The following is a 21,126-nucleotide window of genomic DNA, read 5'->3' as shown; positions in this document are numbered from 1 at the left end:
ATTCATATAACTTTTAAAAGCGTAAATGATGGCTGTCTATGAGCATAGCATAAATTTTAGGCTCTGATGTTAAAACATTTGAACTTCTAGATAAGAAAAGTACTTTAGGAAAAGTACTTGTTTTTAAATTTGCCAAAGTTTTTTATTCAAATAGCAGCTAGCATTTATTTAAGACTTGAAACATTTTAGTCACTGGGTTTTTAGTAAAGTGTAGTATATGCTTATAAAGAATGGGGAAATGTATTAACCAAAAGAAAAGCATGTAAATAAACGTGTACACATTTTACACAGTAGACTTTTCTAATCTGTGTTACTGATCTCAAAGTCACTTTAAAGTGGTAGCACATCTTTAGCAAGTCTCAATGCTAATAGAAAATGTGACAGTCTTTGTGGGTTTTGTTAAGTTCTCTTTATAATAAGAAGACCTTGTATTCCTTCGTATTGACAATTCATTTGTGTAATGATAGTAATTTTGTTCTCCCTTACCAGGTGAATTGTATTATCTGTGAGTTCTACTTTCAGTAGGCCATATACCTTAGGTCCACTAACAACTCCAAATATTTATAATGAATTAGGGCTTGCTTTCCCTCTTCCATCTAATACAGTTTAAGGCATTGAAACTTCTATTTTGTTCCCACCATTTGTTTTTAGGACTTTGAAGAATATCCTGAACACAGAACGAACTTTTTCTTACTACTTCAGGCTGTCAATTCTCATTGTTTCCCAGCGTTCCTGGCTATTCCACCTGCACAGTTTAAACTTGTTTTGGATTCTATTATTTGGGCTTTCAAACATACCATGAGGAATGTAGCAGATACAGGTAAATAACATAAAAATGATGTTCTTTATTCATTTGCCTACCAACCCACAATCCACATACAGACACTTAAAGACAGACACCCATCTATGTATTCATAGTTGCAGACAAGAGGTATCACTTCACTTGTCATGGTTTTGTTTGAGTGCATCAGTAATGGATGTGGAGAGAATCAACTAAACCTTAAGAAATAATGGAAAGGTGGTAATGGTTAGATTAGTCTGTAAGTAAGCAGTCATTGATTCTAAGTTAACTCCATTACTGAGTCAAGATAATTTAGGCAAATGTCTTCAGTTTAAGGAAAAAAAAAAAAGAGGGACTTTGAATTGTTTAATAGCTATTATACTATTGTGAATGTTGTCAGTATGAAATAACTTGGTTGGCTTTGTATGTCTTTTAGGCTTACAGATACTTTTTACATTGTTACAAAATGTTGCACAAGAAGAAGCTGCGGCTCAGAGTTTTTATCAGACTTATTTTTGTGATATTCTTCAGCATATCTTCTCTGTTGTGACAGACACCTCACATACTGCTGGTAAGAATTTAAAGCTGTAAAAATTCTATGTTCCTTCTGATTGTTATTACATCTTAGAGTTTAATGATGTCCTTCTTATCAACAGGTTTAACAATGCATGCATCTATCCTTGCATATATGTTTAATTTGGTTGAAGAAGGAAAAATAAGTACACCATTAAATCCTGGAAATCCAGTTAACAACCAAATGTTTATTCAGGAATATGTGGCTAATCTTCTTAAGTCCGCATTCCCTCATCTACAAGAGTAAATATCCCTTTTTATAAACTTAAATTTTTTTCAGGGTTTTTTTTTTTAAGTGATTAATCATTGTGTTTTAACTTGCAGCGCTCAAGTAAAGCTCTTTGTGACAGGACTTTTCAGCTTAAATCAGGATATTCCTGCATTCAAGGAACATCTTCGGGATTTCCTGGTACAGATAAAGGTACGTATTTTATTTGCAGTTTCAGAAATATTGAGAGTAAATACTGATTGAATTCTTGCATCCAGAATTGACCACTTTTTGTAATGAGCAAAATAAGTGTGCTTTTAAAATATGTACAGTCTTACTCTTTTGAGATAGATTACAGAAAGGAAAACTTTAAATCAAGGCCAGAAGAGGAGATAGGTTTAAAATGTTCGTGGTGACTTATGTCTATTGCAACATTGTGATTGAATCCCATAGATATTTTTAAAGGAGTGGGGGGAAGGAAATACATTGATAGTTCCTCTTGGGATTTTCCACATTGTTAGTAAAGAATTCATTTTAGGGGGAACCATGATGATTAGCAGATACCAGCCTGTCTTTTTTTACTGCTGTTACAATGCTTTGTTGACTTAGGGGAAGAGGAATTTTTGTTGTATCACATCGTGTTTTAAAGAAATCAAAAAGAGTTGATGAATTCTTGTCCTTATCTATTAAATAAGAATTGATCACATAACATACGCAGGTTTTTTTCCCCCCTCCAAAATACAAAGTTTTTTTTTTAATTAAGTGTAAAAAAAAAGAGCTAATTCATAGAGTTATAAAGGATGAAAATTGATAACATAGCTATGAGGACAATGATAATATATTTAAACTTGATCATTAGTCTTTCTTATTATTGCTCTTGAAGTATGTTTTATATGGGGCATTATACTATCCCTCTTTTGTAATCTTTCCCTCCCAACTAACACATTTAGTTTTTAATTCAACTGTGTGGAATTATATATATAATTTAAGCCCAATGATTGATGGATAAATTACAATTGCTAAGTATGATGACAGTTAACTATCTTTTCACAGGAGTTTGCAGGTGAAGATACATCAGATCTCTTTTTGGAAGAACGAGAAACAGCCCTTCGACAGGCTCAGGAAGAGAAACACAAACTTCAGATGTCTGTCCCAGGCATCCTCAATCCACATGAGATTCCAGAAGAAATGTGTGATTAAAATCAGAAGTCATGCTGGGTTTTTTTTTTTTCCTTCTTTTTTTTCTTTTCCTCTGCAACTCTTGTTAGCAGATGAAAACAGCATCTGGATATTTGTCGACCAAAATGATGCCAATTTGTAAATTAAAATGTCACCTAGTGGCCCTTTTTCTTATGTGTTTTTTGTATAAGAAATTTTCTGTGAAATATCCTTCCATTGTTTAAGCTTTTGTTTTGGTCATCTTTATTTAGTTTGCATGAAGTTGAAAATTACGGCATTTTTAAAAATTTTAACTTCATCCCCATTTTGTGGCTGGGATGGGGGGAGGAGGCAAATCCAATTTGAACATATACTTGTAAATTCTGATGCAAAAGTATACAATTTTTTCCTGTAAACAATACCAGTTTTTAATTAGGGAGCATTTTCTTTCTAGCCTGTATTTCAGTCTAGAAGAAAAGATAATGAGTAAAACAGATTGCGTTGTTAAAAGGATTATAGTGCTGCATTGTCTGAAGTTAGCACCTCTTGGACTGAATTGTTTGTCTAGACTACATGTATTACAAGTCTGTATGGCAAGTTTGCAGCAAGATCATGTGCATATCATCCCATTGTAAACGACTTCAAAAAATATGGGAACACAGTTAGTTATTTTTACACAGTTCTTTTTGTTTTTGTGTGTGTGTGCTGTCGCTTGTCGACAACAGCTTTTTGTTTTCCTCAATGAGGAGTGTTGCTCATTTGTGAGCCTTCATTAACTCAAAGTGAAATGGTTAAAAATATTTATCCTGTTAGAATAGGCTGCATCTTTTTAACAACTCATTAAAAACAAACAAAACAGAACTCTGGCTTTTGAGATGACTTATACTAATTTACATTGTTTACCAAGCTGTAGTGCTTTAAGAACACTACTTAAAAAGCAAAATAAACTTGGTTTACATTTATTTTCCCTTTATTGGCTCAAACTTATTCCTGTATTAATGAAAGTGGTTATTTATGTTTAGGTATTAGGTAACATTTTTAAATGAATTTTGATAACTGTTGACTTCCAAGTATTATTTTTAAGGTTATTGAGTAAAGGCAGCACTTGTATAAAATGAACATGTTCCTGAGATACCTTCTGTTCCCAAGAAACAAATCCCTCCTGTGACAGCTTGGCGCACATTTTACCTTTACTTGCAGTTAAAAAGCATCTTTCTTCTGGTTAGGAGCTGGGGGTAACAAAGCTGTAGAGTCCCTACAAAATATGAAAAGGGAATAGAAAAAGGAAACCTGCTTGGGTGAGCCTATTTCCAGATGATTAAATTAGCTTTCTATACATCTAAACTAAAACCTAAGCATTTGAAGTGCCTCATGTTTGTGGAGAATCAGCAACTTCGTATAATTGCTATTCTCCTAACTTTTTATATAGGTCTTTGGCAAAGATTGGCATTATTTCAGTAGAATATAATCATGCATAAAAGTCTTTTTAAAACAACAAATAGTAAGATGTTTTAAATATACAGAGAGGAATATTGAAGTACTTTGTTTAATACTTTAGCTTTGTTAAAAGCTTTGATTTTCTTACTGGTGTTTGCCTATAAATAAGTTTTCTTGGAACAGTTAAAAGTTCAGTTTCAAATCATATGCTGTATTTGAAATCAGCTTTCCATCAGTGGTTATGTATAATGTTCTTACCCTACAGCCCCATTGCCTACCTTGATATGTTTTGAATGTTAAAGAAACCAAACTTTGGCCAAAATGAGAACATGCTAATAGAAAATTAAACCTATTGTGGGCATTTCTTGCTTGAATAAAAGTTAATCATATCAGGCCAGCCTCAACGTGTTTTACAAGAAAGCATACTGATAAACTGGCCTTTTGAAATGTTTGGCTCGGTGGTGTTTAACTCTTGCAACAAGGCAGCGTCTCAGTTGTTATAAATCGCGAGAGAGAACAGGAATTGTCTCTTAAGTATGTCTGAATCTTGGTTTAGACACCCATTAGAATCATAGGCAAGTCATTTGAACTGAAAATGGTATCACAAAAGCTAATTCCTGAGTCAGTTATGAGGATATCAACAGTAGGATGCAGTTCTATCATTTTAGCATGTCTGAAAATCTGTGGCACCTTAAAAACTGTGGTGGCTAGGCAGTACTGTTGATATATTTCCCTGCTTGTCCATGTGTGAACTCAATAATTGTATGCATTTATTGCTATTTAAAATTGTCTTACAAAAAAAGTGTCTTAGATTGGTCAGCAACAAAATGTTTACTTCTATGCAAAAAGGCATATGAAGGCAGAAGGATATAAACTTGATGAGGGGAGGAAATAAACATTGGAGGAATAATCATACTTCCATATTTTCTTCCATTAGTGGCAACCAAGTTTTTCTTGGGACCTAAGCAGGGAAACTGTCCATAAGCTATAATGCAAAGAATTGTTCACCAAATGCCAAGCAGTGCAATTTTATTTATAAGAAGTTGATACTGAAGTTTCAAAAAGGCTTCTGTAACCAATTTTTATTTTTAGTAAGGACTATTGTCATAGTTGAAAGTGTTTACTTGTTCTTGATGGTGCATAAAAGTACATCTTGCAGTTAATACCTTAAGAGTTGGGAAAAAAAGCAGAAAGTAATGAAAAAATGTGTGAATTCAAACTTCACTGGCTATCATCCCACATTGAATCAATGTGGCTTCACCCCACATTGAATCAGGTCTATGATAGGATCTAGGATGCAGATTTGATTCCAAAAGACATGGCAAGGATAGACTTGGTAAAAATGCAGTATTAGAATACTGCAAGATTAATTGGTCTGATGTGGTGTATGTATTGGATTTTCCTCCCAGAAAGTTTCCAGCAGAATTCCATTCTGTAATGTGTGAAGACTTAAGTCTATAGAAAAGTTTAAAAAGTTAATGTCACATAGCCTTTTTTGATGTTCTGATTAGAAGAAACTCAAGGACAAAATGTCTGGATTATAAACAGTTACATAAAAATATACCTACAAATAGTACTTTTGGTATTTAAAGTACTGTAGTAAAATGAACAGTAATTGATGGGAGGTGTAAAGTTTCTTACCACTTTTTGAGCTTTTCATCTCTGATACATTCTTGGCAAAGTTAACCATAATTCCATAATATATCTAGTCCATGTTTAGGTTTCCCCAACAGTTCCTAAGAACGTTTTTCATAGTTTGTGTTTTTCCCAAATGAGTACCCAATTTAGGTTCATGCTTTTTGCATTTGTAGTCTTTAATTTCAGTGATCATTATTCTCTTGAAAAATATTTGGTTACTATGCACATCTGTTTTTTAAAGTATATTCTCTTTTTTCATGTTTATCTAACCATAGTTTATATTCTGTATTGTCTGCTGTCCCAACTAACAAATCCCTCCTGTGTACCTTTTCCCCGATAACTTTGCTTTCAGAGTACACTTAACATTCTTATTTACTACTTTATTCTATAGTCCACAGGGAATAAGCCCCTATAGGTTGCAAACAGTTACATATTTAATAATATTTTTATAAATCAGCATTATAAGGTGTTTTTGCTCATGTTACAAGAAATTTAATATTTGTAGTTTATTTTGTGGTGCTCATATCAGTGATGTCTAGAGAACCAATACAGATCTTTGGGAAGTGTAGCTTTATGATAGAAGTTTTAGGCAATTTAGAAATTTTTTTCTATCCCCAGCACCTGATTATACCCCAAGGTCAAATATGGTTGTGGGAATTTCAGGTTTTATTCTTGGATCCTGGGCAACATGGAAAATAAAAAGGTTCTCTTTTTAAGATCCAGAAAAAGTTGCAGAACACTTTGGAATATTCCAATTTCCATAACCCCGCCCAATAAGAGAAGCTGAGAAATACCATGTTGAAGCTGTGTGCATTGCTGCTCTGAATAAAACTGGTGTTCTATTAATGAGAAAGCAGGAGAGTGAATTCAAAGTATTAACCATAAAAGTTGAGTGAAAAGGACAAAAAGCAGTTGACTCCATGAGAAAATAAGTCTCTAAGCTTTGAGGTATTGAAAATACCAAAGAAATTGCTCCTTACAGTGGCAATTGCTTTTGTCATTCACTGTACACAATTGAAAAAAAAAATCTGTACAGGGTGGCAAACAAAACCGTTACTCCTTGTCTTGGTTACTAATGGCCTTTGTCAATTTTCAAGATAAGTAAACTGCTGAAGCTAGTATCCTGACATTCCAAGATGAAGACTTGAAAACCTAAAGGAATGGAGGCATTACAGAAGTTGAGGGAGTTGGGCCATGCCTGGGAGTTGGGAAAGTTTATATGGGAAACCTATTATTTACTTTGTGAAAAAGGGTCAGAGCCATAGTTCCATGCTTATTTTTGTGCTCCAACAGGATTATCCATAAGAGATCCATTATGGGTGGACTGAATGTTAATTTTCTATACTTGCTATCCTAAACTGAAGTTCCTGACCCAGAACATCCTTTTTCTGCAACTGTGACAAGAAAAGAAACTAGGCCTTCCTCACTTTGATCTCAAAAGTTCTGAGATCAGACATTGAAAATGATACCAGACTTACTCTGCAAGGCTGCATCAGGTAAGAACCAACCATTCCTAAGTATTTTTGGCCTTTTTGTGATTCATCCAGCTCTTAGACACAGAAAGTAGTGGTGTGTTTTCCATCTTGTTCTTCAGACTATTGGCCTACAAGAAACCATATTCTTGAGTCCACCTCAAGTGTGAGTCTTAATCAAAGACATTTGAAAAGGTGGGACCAAGTCCTGAGCTTTGGCGTTGACAAGCCTGCCCTTTAGGTTACATTAAGCATTACAACTGGTGTGTTTGTTTGCTTATTTTAAAGTCTAAGAGCAGAAATGGTTAGTCTGTCTATCGGAAGAAAAATTTGCTTCTGAAGGTGTTTACAACTAGATCACAAGTGAGCTGTTAAGAGGCTACAACATTAAAAATAGACCATATAACAACTACTTAGATTTATCTAATTTGTGCATAACCACAAACAAAAATCATCCTGATTTTAGTAAGCTAGATTGCTCCCCCAGGATATTCCTCTTTATTCTGTGAGGTGATGTGCAATAAATCTCCACTTGCATAAATATTTACACATATTGTGCTCCATAGAGCCTTAGCTGACTACACATTGCTTTCACTGGGCTGGGTAGGCTCTGCTTGTCTCTTAATTTAAAATCTCTTATGCTTTCTGACCATCAGGATAAACAAAGGACTCCCTTAGAAACAATTCTTTTAGAAAACAGTTAATTAAAAAAAATTTTTTTTTCACCTTTCATTAATTCAAGCTCTCCAAAACTTGTATTAAAACATTTTGTTTATACAGCTACATATAGTTTTAATACATAACTAAGGTAGGAAATGGTGTTAATTCATAAATTGTACCTGTTAATACTCACCTAAGTTGTCAAGTTGTTAATCTGTAGTTCTTTTGTTATTTTGTTTATTTCTCATATTTTGTCTCCATGAAGCAGGTGTGTGAGTCTTCTATCATTTAAAAGAACTTCCAGAGTTTTTCTGAATTCAGTCGTCATGTCACAAAATAAATAGATGATTAATATTAATGAGTTTCCTAGATTCAAAGAAACCATAATCATTGAGTAGCTACAGGGTTCTTTAGATATAATAAAGTCACAACCTCAAGAAAGATTCACAGTTTTTGGCAAATCTGAGCTATTAAGTTTCTCAGGCTGCCTTTGCAAATAAATTTGAGAATGTGCCTGGATTTTTGGTCATCTACTTCATCAAGATGAATCATTTCAGAACATCTGTGGAATTTTGAGGATAAGAGTTTTAGAATAATCTTGGAAAAATTTGCATTCAAACACTGCATAGTCCAACTGAGGTTCTGTGAAAGCGTATTGTCTTTCATGAAACTTCTAAAATAGAAGCTGAAAGCTCTTAAGTTTGAAAAATACTGTTTCTCACTGATTCTTAGAAAAAGGCTTTCTAAGAAAATTCCAATAAATATGCATTCAAATATCAAGAAACCATGTATTCACAACTTTTTTCTGATTTTTGAATTCGAAGAAGAGGAAGAAAGAGACAAAGATGACTGTGAAACATCTTACCTGGAGTTTTACCAGCATGATGAAGTTACAGACCCCCTCTTCCAAAACCTTTATACTTTGCTCACAAGGAACTTGCGAGCTATGCCTTCTGGAATTGTCCCTTGGAAATTTTCACACTGTGAGCCAGTAGAATGAATGAGAGGTATATGACTTTTGTAAAGTGGGAGATAGAATATTTGAAAGAGAAATGAGTTAAACTGGCAAATGGCTGAAACATTTTGGGGCAGATCACTTCATAAAGTTCATATTGAGGTTGATTCCCCTTAAAAGTATTTAGAGGGTACCTTCAGACAAGCATTTGTGTACCTAAAAGAAGCAAGTAATCCACTGTGAAGACCTGATCTTCAATATGCAGTATGGTTCAGGCTATACCTGTTACACTTTCAAGTTTTGTACTTAGAGAATAATTAAACATGAGGTTTATGAAGTTTAGACTTCAGAGGCCCTGTCTCATAGGAGTCCTTTCCAAAGCCCTTCAGGGATCTTAGCTGTTCATAGTGATGGTCAATTTTTTTGATTTGTGATTTTTATGATTTCTGTTCTCAGAGTATTCACTTTTGTACATAATTTTGTTTGTAATTTTGTATTCTTGAATCACCTCCTCCCTCCCTTAATTATGTTAGCTTTTGGATAACTGCAGAACCTGGATCCACCACTGTTTACACCATTTGTTACTTGTTTTCCTTCAGTTCCACAGTTACTTTGGGGGGGGGGGGTTATTCTTTTGAAAACAGGAAAATTAAATGAACCAGTGCATCCTAGATACTGTGATTCTCAAGCCTTCTTTCTTGGTTCCCAGAAAAACTAGCAGTTAGACCCTCAGGCTTCTGACAGGCGACTCCAAGAAATGTCTGGGAATCTGACCAGCTCAGAGGGAAGGAACTAAACGTGCTGGCAGAAGTTCTCCAACTTTAATCTCAGTCAGACCACTCTCCAATGAAGATCACAACAGACAAGCCCCACGCAGGGACAAAGCCTTCCGGTTAATTTTTTTATTCTCATGCTTTAAGTATGAACAACTTAAGGATTACCAGGCATCTGAGGGCAGCCTCAATATGAAAGATAAAACAGGAAACAAATGGGAAAAAAATGAAAACAATGCACAGGCAAGTAAAGTATACAGACAAAAACTATTACCAATAACTTCAGTAGTTAAGCTATAGCAACCAAGAAATAAGAAAATAGTAATACATTAGAGATAAATTTAGAGAACAAAAAAGCTTAATTAACTGATTAACTTTTTTAAGATTTGGAGTTTATTTATTTTGACTGTACTTGGTCTCTGTTGCTTTGTGAGGGCCTTCTCTAGTTTGGGCAAATAGGGGCTACTCTTCATTACGGTGTGTGGGCCTCTTGTGGCCTCTCCTGTGGAGCACGGGCTATAGGTGTGCGGGCTTCCGTAGTTGTGGCGCACGGGCTTCGTTGCCCTGAGGCATGTGGAACCTTCTCAGACCCGGGATCGAACACAGGCTCCCTGCATTGGCAGATGGCTCCCTATCTCCTGTACCACCAGGGAGGTCCTGCTAATTAAATTTTAAATTTCTGCTATTCTGTAAAGGTTTAAGTTGAAGTCTCCCCAAAATAGAGTGAAAAGACAAATCACACAAAAGAGAGATAATGACACTTGCATACATAATGAAATGAATAGTGCTTTAAGTCTAGTAATCATCTGTCCCCATGCGAAGTTATTACAGTATTACCATATTCCTTATGCTGTATATTACATCCTCGTGGCTTATTTATTTTGTAACTGGAGGACTGTACGTCTTAATCCCTTCACCTATTTCACCCCAGTCTGTTTCTGTTTTATGTTTGTTTTGCTCTTCATTTTTATTTTATTATTTTTTGTCTGTGCTGGGTCTTCATGGCTGCTTGTGGGCTTTCTTTAGGTGCAGCGAGTGAGGGTTGCTTTTCATTGCAGCACACAGGTTTCTCATTGTGGTGGCTTCACTTGTTGCAGAGCATGGCTCTAGAGTTGTGGCATATGGGCTCAGTTGCCCCACAGCATGTAGAATCTTTCTGGACCCGGGATTGAACAAACGTCCCTTGCATTGCAAGGCGATTCTTAATGACTACATGACCAGGGAAGTCCCTGTTTCGCTTTTTAGATTCCACCTTTGTAATCATTTTAATAATTGGCCCACCTGGAATTTTAGTGTAAGATGTTATTATTCTACTGCATATATTTCATATTTTCCTATTCATATTTTTATAGATAGATGTAATCCTAGTATATATACAATTCATATATATTCCTTAGTCTGGAGAATCTTAAATCATTTTGGAAGAAAATGTAATGAAAGTTAGTAACCCTCCTTCCAGGCAAATGCATATGTCCCCTAAATTTTGTATATAATTTCAGGTCTAGTTTGATGGAGTTTTTACACAAACACTACCTGCTGTGTCACCTCGAGAGGTAACATATCTTGCCTGTTGTCCCATAACAGTATGGAAAGAGCTTCCTCTTCATTTTTTAGGGCTGTGTTATATTCCATTAGAAGAATATACCATCAATAATTTAATCATATAGTCTATAAATGGGACTAACACCCACCCATAAAGTACCTGCACATAATACCCATAAGGTTACACCTACCCATCTGTAAGATGGGAATAATACCTACATCATAAGGTTATGAGGATTAAATGCCATTATACATATAAAGCATTTAGAACAATGTTCAGTCCAGAAATAAGTGATAATTTCTTGCTACTACGCTAAAGAAGCTTATACATGTGTGACTATATACAAATGATAAATTTCCAGAAGTGAAATAGTTATATCAATGGGTTTGTGTGTTTGTAACTAATGGATATAGATATAGGCTGAAGTATGGCTTTAGTTGCTGCAATATGAAAAGTTATGTAAATTCTATAAGTGCATTAGTTCAAGCTAATTATTCTAAGATACCATGATCACTGATAAATGGGTCTCCTGTGATAGTGACATCTGAGAAACATTTGCAGCATTTCTGGCAGTTCATTTCATTTCACAACAGGAAACCTGCCGTTTAGAAGGATCTGTTTATCCTTATTTATTATGTATAATAGTTGCTGCTACTCCTAAATAAAATTTTTACTCTGGTTTTATTTTTGTTGTAATTTTTTATATGTATACACTGGATACCTTATAACAAAATATTAAAAACAAACACCCAGGATATTAAGACAGCAGAGTTGGAAAATTTTCATAACTGTCCTTTAAAATATAAAGTTGAACCTGCTGGAGGACAAAACGGAGATAGTACTACTGATGGACTGAAGCCTGAATTTGGGACACTGTACAAAATAAGAACAATCCAGAATGTCTTTTGATACTGTGGAAGAATTGGTACAATAATAAAGCATAGAATGAAAAATGACTATTATTTTAACAATCTATATTGTTACTATATATTGCTTATTGCAGGTTACCTAAATGTAGATACAATTTAGAATAGTTAAATGTATTATTAAAGGTTTAAAGTGCTAATAACTGCATATTCCATCTAAATGGCAATTGTTACAGGTTATGAGTATTAAAACAATATCATGTTTATATTCAGCAATAAAAGAAAAAATAGTAGTTATGTATGCAACAAAAGGGTACATCTCAAAAGCATTATGTAGATGAAAGAAGCCAGACACAAAGGAGTAAATAACCTCCAACTGCATTTTTATAAAATTAATGAGAAAACACAACTAATGTAAAATAATAGAAAGTGATTACATGGGTACTATACAACTTTCAAAACTCATCAAAATGAAGATTTAATATGTATATTTTTGTATTAGACATTAATTGAAAACAATAACAGTTAAGATATAATAGCATGTTTCTGTGCATGCCTTCTGTATGTTCAGTAAACGATTAGAAACCATAACTTTCAAGAGTTTTAAAAATCAAGATGGTGATAAAAGCAAGAAAAATTGCATGTATTTACATTTATGTTAATATGTAAAATATATTTAGACATATTTACAACCACCAACTGATTTTAATTCTATAGTTAAAATAACTGCAACAACATTTTCAGGTATAAAATATTTTTGAAGACTTGCAAAAAACAACATATACATATATATTATGATCTAGATAATGGTTGTGCTTTTTGCAAAACATACATCTACTGAATTGTGAAAACTTAGGAAAATATATATCAAAGTGGTAAAATTTTGTCATTGATGACATTTCAGGTGTTTTATAAGTAAATTGTAATAATTAGAACAAATAGAAAAAAAATCACTAAATTATTAAGTTTCAAAGATGTTAGTAGTTTTTACTGATTTTCTGGACATGATAGAAACACCTGAAATAACAGATTAAACTTTATTTGTTAGTATATTAAAAATAAGTTCAATAAGAAATCTTACATAAAATTCAAATTGAATTTAGTGCAGACTGGTTAGAAAGTTTGGACTTCTAACCAAAAGCTTAGAAAATTTTCTGGATATTTTAAACTAACACTAATTTACTGTATGCAACTATCTCTGGATGATGTGATTTAAAAATGTAAATCACTATAGATAGTTTGATTTTTCTATATCAAATCAAAAGATCAAAGAAATTATATGGTTGAAAGGTAGGGAATTGAAATAAAAATTGAATAATCAAAATAATTAAAAATTGGAAGAATATTTGGACTTCCACAGGCAACCTGTTGTAAAGAGCTGAAAAAGCAGTTTAGAAATTGAATCAAGCTTCATATATTTAGTTTAGAAATTTAGAAAATTTAGAAATTGTGGGGACTTCCCTGGTTGTCCAGTTGTTAGGACTCCATGCTTTCAATCCCTGATAGGGGAACTGAAATCCCATAAACTTCACAGTGCCACCAAGAAAGAAAGAAATGGAATTATGAAATTGGAGACTTTGGGAAATAAAATTTTTTAAAAGGTTTAACTTTAAAAAAATATTCTAATGTCAGGTTTTTTTGGCTTTATCAGAAGCCAGTTTGAGTTATTAAAGCTGATAGATTAGTTCAATAATTGATTTAAATGATTAAATGTATACAAATATAAAAAGTTAGGAAACTATGAAAGAGTGAAAGATAAATGAAATATTAAAAAATTATCAAAATTACATATATATAAACACGTTTGTTTGATCATTAAAGTGAAGTGAAAAATACAATGAGCAGTTCTTTCAACAGTGAGTCTGAAACCTTGGCCAGATTATTAGCATGTTCTTTAGACTGAAGCTGAGTGAAAAATAATATTACTAAGCTAAGTAATTAACTATGGGATTCCAATAAATTTATGACTTACTTGATAGAGAAATTAAACATACAAAATTTCAGTATTATAAAAGTTAGAAAATTTTCAAAGTAATTTTTAGGGTAGTTCAGCAGAAACAGAAATTCTCAACCTTTTTAATACAGCTACTGACTCTTAGTTTAATGGGGAAGACTTTGTTAAATCTCTGTAGGGCTGCATTTACTTAGCTAAGTGACAGTTATATCAAATAAAAACTAACATCAATAATTTCTTAAAATCAATCAAAGACTTGGTAATTATAAGGGCAATTTCATGATTGCGTCCTAAACTTGATACTATCTATAATTATGTATTTTTAGTTTATTTAGGGAATAAAATAATATATTTTAATTAAATTTATTAATTTTTGAATATCATTCCTGGCTTGCACAAATATTGTATTTTTTTCCCCTTCACAAGCATTTATGAGAATTACTATTTCTCTTTTTTTTTTTGAAAAAGTGTTTTGTTGCTTGGAGAGTTTTGAGAATTTTCAAGGACAGAAGGTAAGTACAGATTACCTTCCTTTCATTTAGTATTTTCTATCTGACTCAGCTACAAAGATAAAATTTTTTTCAAATAGTGCAATTTCACCTTTCATAAGCTTCTTTGCTATTATTTCAGTCTGATAGGGATCTTTCAGACGGATCTTTTAGCCTGCTAGGGCTTCCCTGGTGGCTCAGAGGGTAAAGAGTCTGCCTGCCATGCGGGAGACCCAGGTTTGATCTCTGGGTTGGGAAGATCCCCTGGAGAAGGAAATGGCAACACACTCCAGTATTCTTGCTTGGAGAATCCCCATGGACAGAGGAGCCTGGCGGACTACAGTCCATGGGGTTGTAAAGAGTGGGACATGACTGAGCGACCACTCAAGGATCTTTCTAATCCGTTGACTATCTAATAGTGGGCACACATTAGAAAGCAATTTCAGTGTCCCTTTATCTTCTAAACTTGTCTAACAGACTGCAAGTTGCTGTCATTCTCTATAACCCAAAAGTGGGTTGGTGGTCTTATGGCTGTAGCCAAGCCACCACGGCAACATCATGAGCCCCTGGTACTTCTGAGGTGAATTTCAGGAAAATGTTTAGTAAGTAAATGTTTTTCAGGTCTACAAATGCCGAGTCTGATTTTTGTGTACTGGGTCCTGTTAGTTGCTAAAGCTGCAATGATGAGTAAAATACCCAGGGCCCTGTGTGCCACCAAAGATAACAACAAAAAAAAAATAAAGTGTTCAGTGCTATGAAAGGAGTGTGTACAACTTGTGGTAAGGTATGAAAGCGGGGTACCTAATCCAGAATTGACGGCGTGATGGGGAAGGCAAGGGACACTTTTGAGTAGCCTTCGAGAACCAAGGAGTCCGCTTCGTGGAGAAGGCAAAAGAGGCAGAGGTAACAGCAAGAGTGAAGGCCCCAAAGCACAGAGTGGTGTGATGTGTCTCCAGTACCCAGAAGGGAACACATGGAGGCAGAGTGGCTCTTTCCCTCGTTAGCCATCCTCCTGTATAACAAGGGTGGGAGTTTTGGGGGATCTGTTGATGACTAATAATAAGCTGCTGTAACATTTAATCCTCTCAAGAAACTTGTCAGATGCCATCATCCTTGTTTTACAGATGAAAGGAATCTAAACAGGTCAGGTTTTCACTTGCCCATGGTGACAGAATGAAGGAATGACAGAACAGTTAGGATGCAAATCCTGGCCTTCTGGCTCCAGGTATTCTTTCCACCACTGTTAGGATGGCACAGTGCAGTCCAGTGGAGGAAGACAGGGATGTGTAAGCATCAAACAGGATAACAAATAAGGTGTGAAAATGATGCTTTGCTGTTGGAAAATTCTGTCTGAAAGTAATAGCATTAGGTCTTTTAAGAATGATCTGTTGCTCAATCTCAGTAGTAATCTTGAAAGTACAATTTAAAACAATGAGACAGCATTTCACACAAAGATTAAAGGTCTTACAAGACCAAGTTTGGTGAGGATATGAAAAAACAGGAAATCTCATGCTTGCTGCTGTGAGTATAATTAGCACATTCACAGTGGAGAGCAATTTAGCAATATCTAGAAAAGTTGAAGAGGTATATATTTCTGAGATTCTTTTGCACACATATCCAAGGAGTTGTACACGAATGTTTATTCCACTATTGTTTCTAACAGCAAAAACTGGAAATAAACTAGGTGTCCAACACAATAGACAAATTGTAATATAGTCATATACTGGGATACCATGCACAGTTAACAATGAATGGACTAAGATAAATTTCAAAAATTACTTGAGTGAAAAATTTCAATTTGCAAAATAGTATACCATCTACGTGGGCTTCCTAGGTGGCACTTGTGGTAAGAACCCACCTGCCAAAGCTGAAGAAATAAGATCCCCTGGAAGATCCCCTGGAGGAGGGCATGGCAACCCACTTCAGTGTTCTTGCCTGGAAAGTCCCATGGACAGAGGAGCCTGGCGGGCTACAGTCCATAGGGGCACACAGAGTCAAACACAACTGAAGTGGCTTAGCACGCACACATACTATCTACTTAAAGTTTGAAAAATACGCCAAATTGTTGTATGATATTTTTTAATTCATATAATGCTATGTATTGGTAATATAAAGACAAGTGTAGTTCTGGGAAAATACCAAATTTAGATAAGAGATTATGATTACTTGGGAGAATAAGGGTGTAAAAAGGTTGTTGGGAAGAGGGAGTTTGATGTTTTGATTCATCAAAAAAAAAAAAAAAAAAACAACCCAAATGTAGATAAAGGATTTAAAAGAGCAGAATAGTTGATAAATGGGTATTGTGTTACTGTCTACTGCAATATTTTACAGAAATTTTTGAAAAACAAGGAAACTGACAGTTTAATTATCTGCAAAGTGGGATTTTTTTTTTTTAACAAACTGACTTTTAAAACTTTTATTTATTTATTTATTTATGCTTTTTTTACTTGGCTATGCCAGGTCTTAGTTGCAGCATGCAGGATCTTGGTTGTGGCATTCCAGACCTTTAGTTGTGGCATACAGGTCCTAGTTCCCTGACCAGGAAAACCCGAGCCCCCTGCATTGGGAGTGCAGACCCACTGGACTGCCAGTGTAGTCCCAAGAGTGTTGTTTTGTTGGTGTTTTCAAAATTAGTTTGTAAAGAAAATACTGTAATGCATTAGAAGGTTGCTAAATCAAATTAGTATTTTTTAAATGACTAATTTTTTAATAACTTGACATATAACCATGTAAATTTAAAGCTTAAAACACACTGATTTGATACATCTGTGTACTGAAGTTTTACTGCCATTCTAGTGATAGCGAGCATCTTTATCATGTTACATGATTATGATTTCTTTTTTGTGGTTGAAATAATTAAGGTCTGGTCTCTTAGCAAGTTTGATGCTTATAATACAATGTCATTGTCTATCTTTACTATCCTGTGCATTAGATCTCCAGGATTTATTTACTACTAGTTGCAAGTTTGTATTCTTAAACAAATGTTTTCTATTCCCCACCCTCCCAGGCCCTGGTAATCACTATTTTACTGTTTTTTGAGGTTGGCTTTTTCAGGTTGCACATGTAAGCAGTGTCATGGTATTTGTCTTTCCCTGATTGAATTATCTGACTTTTGTGTCTTCAAGGTCCATTCATGTTGTTACAAATGGCAGGATTTCCCTCTTTGTCATGGGTGAATACTATTTCAGCGTGTATATGTATGTGTATACACATATGAATAAGGCTTTGAAAACATGAGCGTGCTTATATCTCCTTGACATCCTATTTTCATTTCCTTTGGGTTTATACCCAGAAGTGGAATTGCTGGATCATAGGTAGATCTATTTTTTTAATTTTTTAAGGAAGTCCGTACTGTTTTCCATAAGGGCTGAACCAATTTACATTCCCGCCAGCAGTATACAAAGTTTCCCTTTTCTCCACATCCTCACCAACACTTGTTAACTCTTCTCTCTCTCTTTTTTAAACACCCCATTCATTTCTGAGAGTTTACTTTTTAATAAATAATTTAATTCATTTATTTATTTATGACCGTGCTGGTTCTTCCTTGCTACACGGAATTTTTTGTCTCTAGTCGCAGGGTCCGGGAACTACTCTCTAGTGCAGTGCGCGGGCTTCTCACTTCAGTGGTTCCTGCTGCTGCCGACCACGCGCTCTCGAGTACAGGCTCAGTAGTTGTGGCAAATGGGCTTAGTTGCTCCATGGCATGTGGGCTCTGAGGACCAGGGATTGCACCCAAGTCTCCTATATGGGCGGGCGGATTCTTTACCACTGAGCCACCAGGGAAGCCCTCTTGTCTTCTTCACAATAACCATTCTAAGAAATCTGAAATGTTATCTCATTGCAGTTTTGATTTGCATTTCCCTGGTGATTTGGGATGTTGAGCATCTCTTCATTTATCTGTTGACTGGGTGCCTTCTTTGGAAAAAATATTTGTTTAGTTCTTCTTCCCATTTTTTAATCAAATGTTTAGTTTTTGTCACCTAGTTGGATGAGTTCTTTATATGTTTTGGGTACTAATCCCTTATCCAATATATGGTTTGTAAAAATTTTCTCGCATTCTGTAGGTTGCCTTTTCGTTTTATTGATTGTTTCTCTTGCGGTGCAGAAGTTTTAAGTTTGATGAAGCCAGCCTCACTTGCTGATTTGTTGTTCTTGTGCTTTTGATGTCATTTAAATGACTAATTTTTAAAATAAAGTAGAAATATCAGCTGCATTGTATATAGTAACGGTAAATATTTTCTCATGAAACATGTTGCAGTTATGCATAGATTATACATATAGATGGTCCCCAACTTAAAATGGCTACATTTATGATTTTTCAAATTTATGACAGTGCAAAAATTATATGCATTCAGTAGCAACCAGACTTCGAATTTTTAATCTTCGTCTTTTCTTGGGCTAGTGATTTATGCTTCGGTTCTCCTTCATGGTTCCGGGCCGCAGCAGGCAGCCATAGCTCCCAGTCAGCCATGTGACCATCAGGTAAACAGTCAATTTATAATCATCCTGTATCCACACAATCATTCTGTTTTACACATTGAGCACAGCATTCAGTAAACTACATGAGCTATTCAACATTTTATTATAAAATAGACTTGTTATAGATGATTTGCCCAGCTGTTGGCTAATGTAAGTATTCTCAGCACATTTAAGGTAGACTGGGCTTTGATGTTCACTAGATTAGGTACAATAAATGCCTATTTGATTTATGATATTTTCAACTTACAGTGGGTTTACTGGGATTTTAACCCCATCATACATAAGAGGAAAGGCTGTAGGTATGTTTGTGTGTGTGTTGTGTATGTGTGTAAGATGTGTGGAAGGGTAACCACATTTCCTAGTTTCTGTGGGAAATTCCTAGCGTATGCCTGTTAACCCAGGGTAATTTTCAACTGTACCCCTTTAAATCTAAAAATGTCCTCATTTAAGAATATAAATTATGTGATCATCCTGGTCTTAGGTCTTGTTATAAATTTACTATGAGTTGCAATTCTTTAAAAAGTATGAAAAATCCTGGCCTACATGATACCTGAAGCACCAGTCTTTTCACACACCTATGGGATCATATCAGTATCCCACTGACCAAAATCAGAGGAAGTCCACATATCGAAATGCTACCCAGAAGGGGAAAAACAATGCTATCCAGTGAAATCTCCTATATAATCACGATTTATATTTATATACATTCGTTATATATATGTTTTCTAACATAATATGTGCCATTTATTGAGCACTTGTATATGCTAATTATGTTAAGTTTTTTACATGTATTATCTCATTTAATTTCTAACAACTCCTGTAAAAGATGGATTCTATTATTATTTCCATTTTACAGATGAAGAAACTGACACAAATTAAAAAAAATTTTACTGGAATATAATTGCTGTACAATGTTGTGTTCATGAATTGGCCATATGTATACATATATCCCCTCCCTCCTGACACAAATTAAATAACTTGCCTCAAATCATACAGATGGTAATGTGGTGGAGTTGTATGCAATTCCTACAGTCTTCACCTAATTTTCATAATATTAACACAAAGAAGCTTAATAAAATATATTTGTTGTAAACTATTGTGTTGGAATATAGTAGAGGGGAAGTAAATACTTAGAAATGATCTTCCTTTGACATATTACAAGCACAACACTGTAAAAATTTACTCCCAAGTGCCCATTACCCTTACATGTTGTTTATTGGTTGGAATTGTTGAAAAAAGATCTGGTAAGATTTGGGGAGTGGAAGTGAGGCAGTAGTTAATGATCTCTGAAGGCCATATTGATTAGAGGTGATGAGAAACAAGGATTCTAGCTTGACCATCAATAAAGCTATGTTCTTTATTAGCGTACTTTATGATTAATAAGAACTTCTATTATTTAGAAACTATAATAATGATATCTTCATTGTAGAAAATGCCAAATGCAGATAAGCAAAAAGAAAATGTTATCTGTAACCCCTTCAATAAAAGTTAACTGTTAACCCAATTTTTCCCCTAGTCTTTTTAAATAAAAAGACTTTACCAGGCTTCCTGGTAGCTCATCTGGTAAAGAATCTGCCTGCAATGCAGGAGACCCTGGTTTGATCCCTGGGTCGGGAAGTTCCCCTGGAGAAGGGAAAGGCTACTCACTCCAGTATTCTTGGGCTTTCCTAGCAGCTCAGCTGGTAAAGAGTTCACCTGCAGTGCGGGAGACCTGGGTTTGATCCCTGGGTTGGGAAGATCCCCTGGAGAAGGAAACGGCTACCCACTCCAGTATTCTAGCCTGGAGAATTCCACAGACTATACAGTCCATATGGTTGCAAAGAGTCAGACATGACTGAGTGACTTTCACTTCTTTTTAAATAAAGTAGAACAATATAGTTCATACTGTTTGATAACTTTAAAAGAACTTATATGCCCATTTAAAAACTATTTTTTATTAATTTTTGGCCATACACATGGCTTGCGGGAACTTAGTTCCCTAACCAGAGATCAAACCCATGTCTCCTGCAGTGTAACTGCAGAGATCTACCTATTGGACCACCAGGGAATTCCCTATTTTAGTGACTACATCATATTTTCCTGCATGGACACATTATAATTTCTCCATTACTACTAGACTTTTAGATGGTTGCTGTTTCTTT

At 34.8% G+C, this 21,126-nt stretch overlaps 1 protein-coding gene and 1 long non-coding RNA gene across 4 annotated transcripts in view; one reads left to right on the top strand and one right to left on the bottom strand.

Annotated features, from left to right (window-relative positions):
• XPO1 (exportin 1) overlaps positions 1-4,549 on the top strand; it is a 42,634-nt gene extending 38,085 nt beyond the window's left edge. For all 3 annotated transcript variants that reach the window (XM_020891638.2, XM_070479913.1, XM_020891639.2), the window contains 5 exons: positions 652-820; positions 1,218-1,352; positions 1,438-1,597; positions 1,679-1,775; positions 2,616-4,549. In XM_020891638.2, the coding sequence (XP_020747297.1) occupies positions 652-820; positions 1,218-1,352; positions 1,438-1,597; positions 1,679-1,775; positions 2,616-2,762 (708 nt within the window). In that variant the 3' untranslated portion in view covers positions 2,763-4,549. The remainder of the gene's footprint in view (positions 1-651; positions 821-1,217; positions 1,353-1,437; positions 1,598-1,678; positions 1,776-2,615) is intronic.
• The window catches only part of LOC139039185 (uncharacterized), a 38,095-nt gene that overhangs the window by 1,573 nt on the left and 15,396 nt on the right, over positions 1-21,126 (bottom strand). Inside the window, exon 2 of the long non-coding RNA XR_011492466.1 lies at positions 8,121-8,238. This is a non-coding gene — a long non-coding RNA (uncharacterized lncRNA). The remainder of the gene's footprint in view (positions 1-8,120; positions 8,239-21,126) is intronic.

This window comes from Odocoileus virginianus, chromosome 2, assembly GCF_023699985.2.
Source record: "Odocoileus virginianus isolate 20LAN1187 ecotype Illinois chromosome 2, Ovbor_1.2, whole genome shotgun sequence".
Taxonomy (NCBI): domain Eukaryota; kingdom Metazoa; phylum Chordata; class Mammalia; order Artiodactyla; family Cervidae; genus Odocoileus; species Odocoileus virginianus.
Note: the sequence above shows the minus strand (reverse complement) of the source record. Positions and strands in the feature narration are given on the sequence as shown.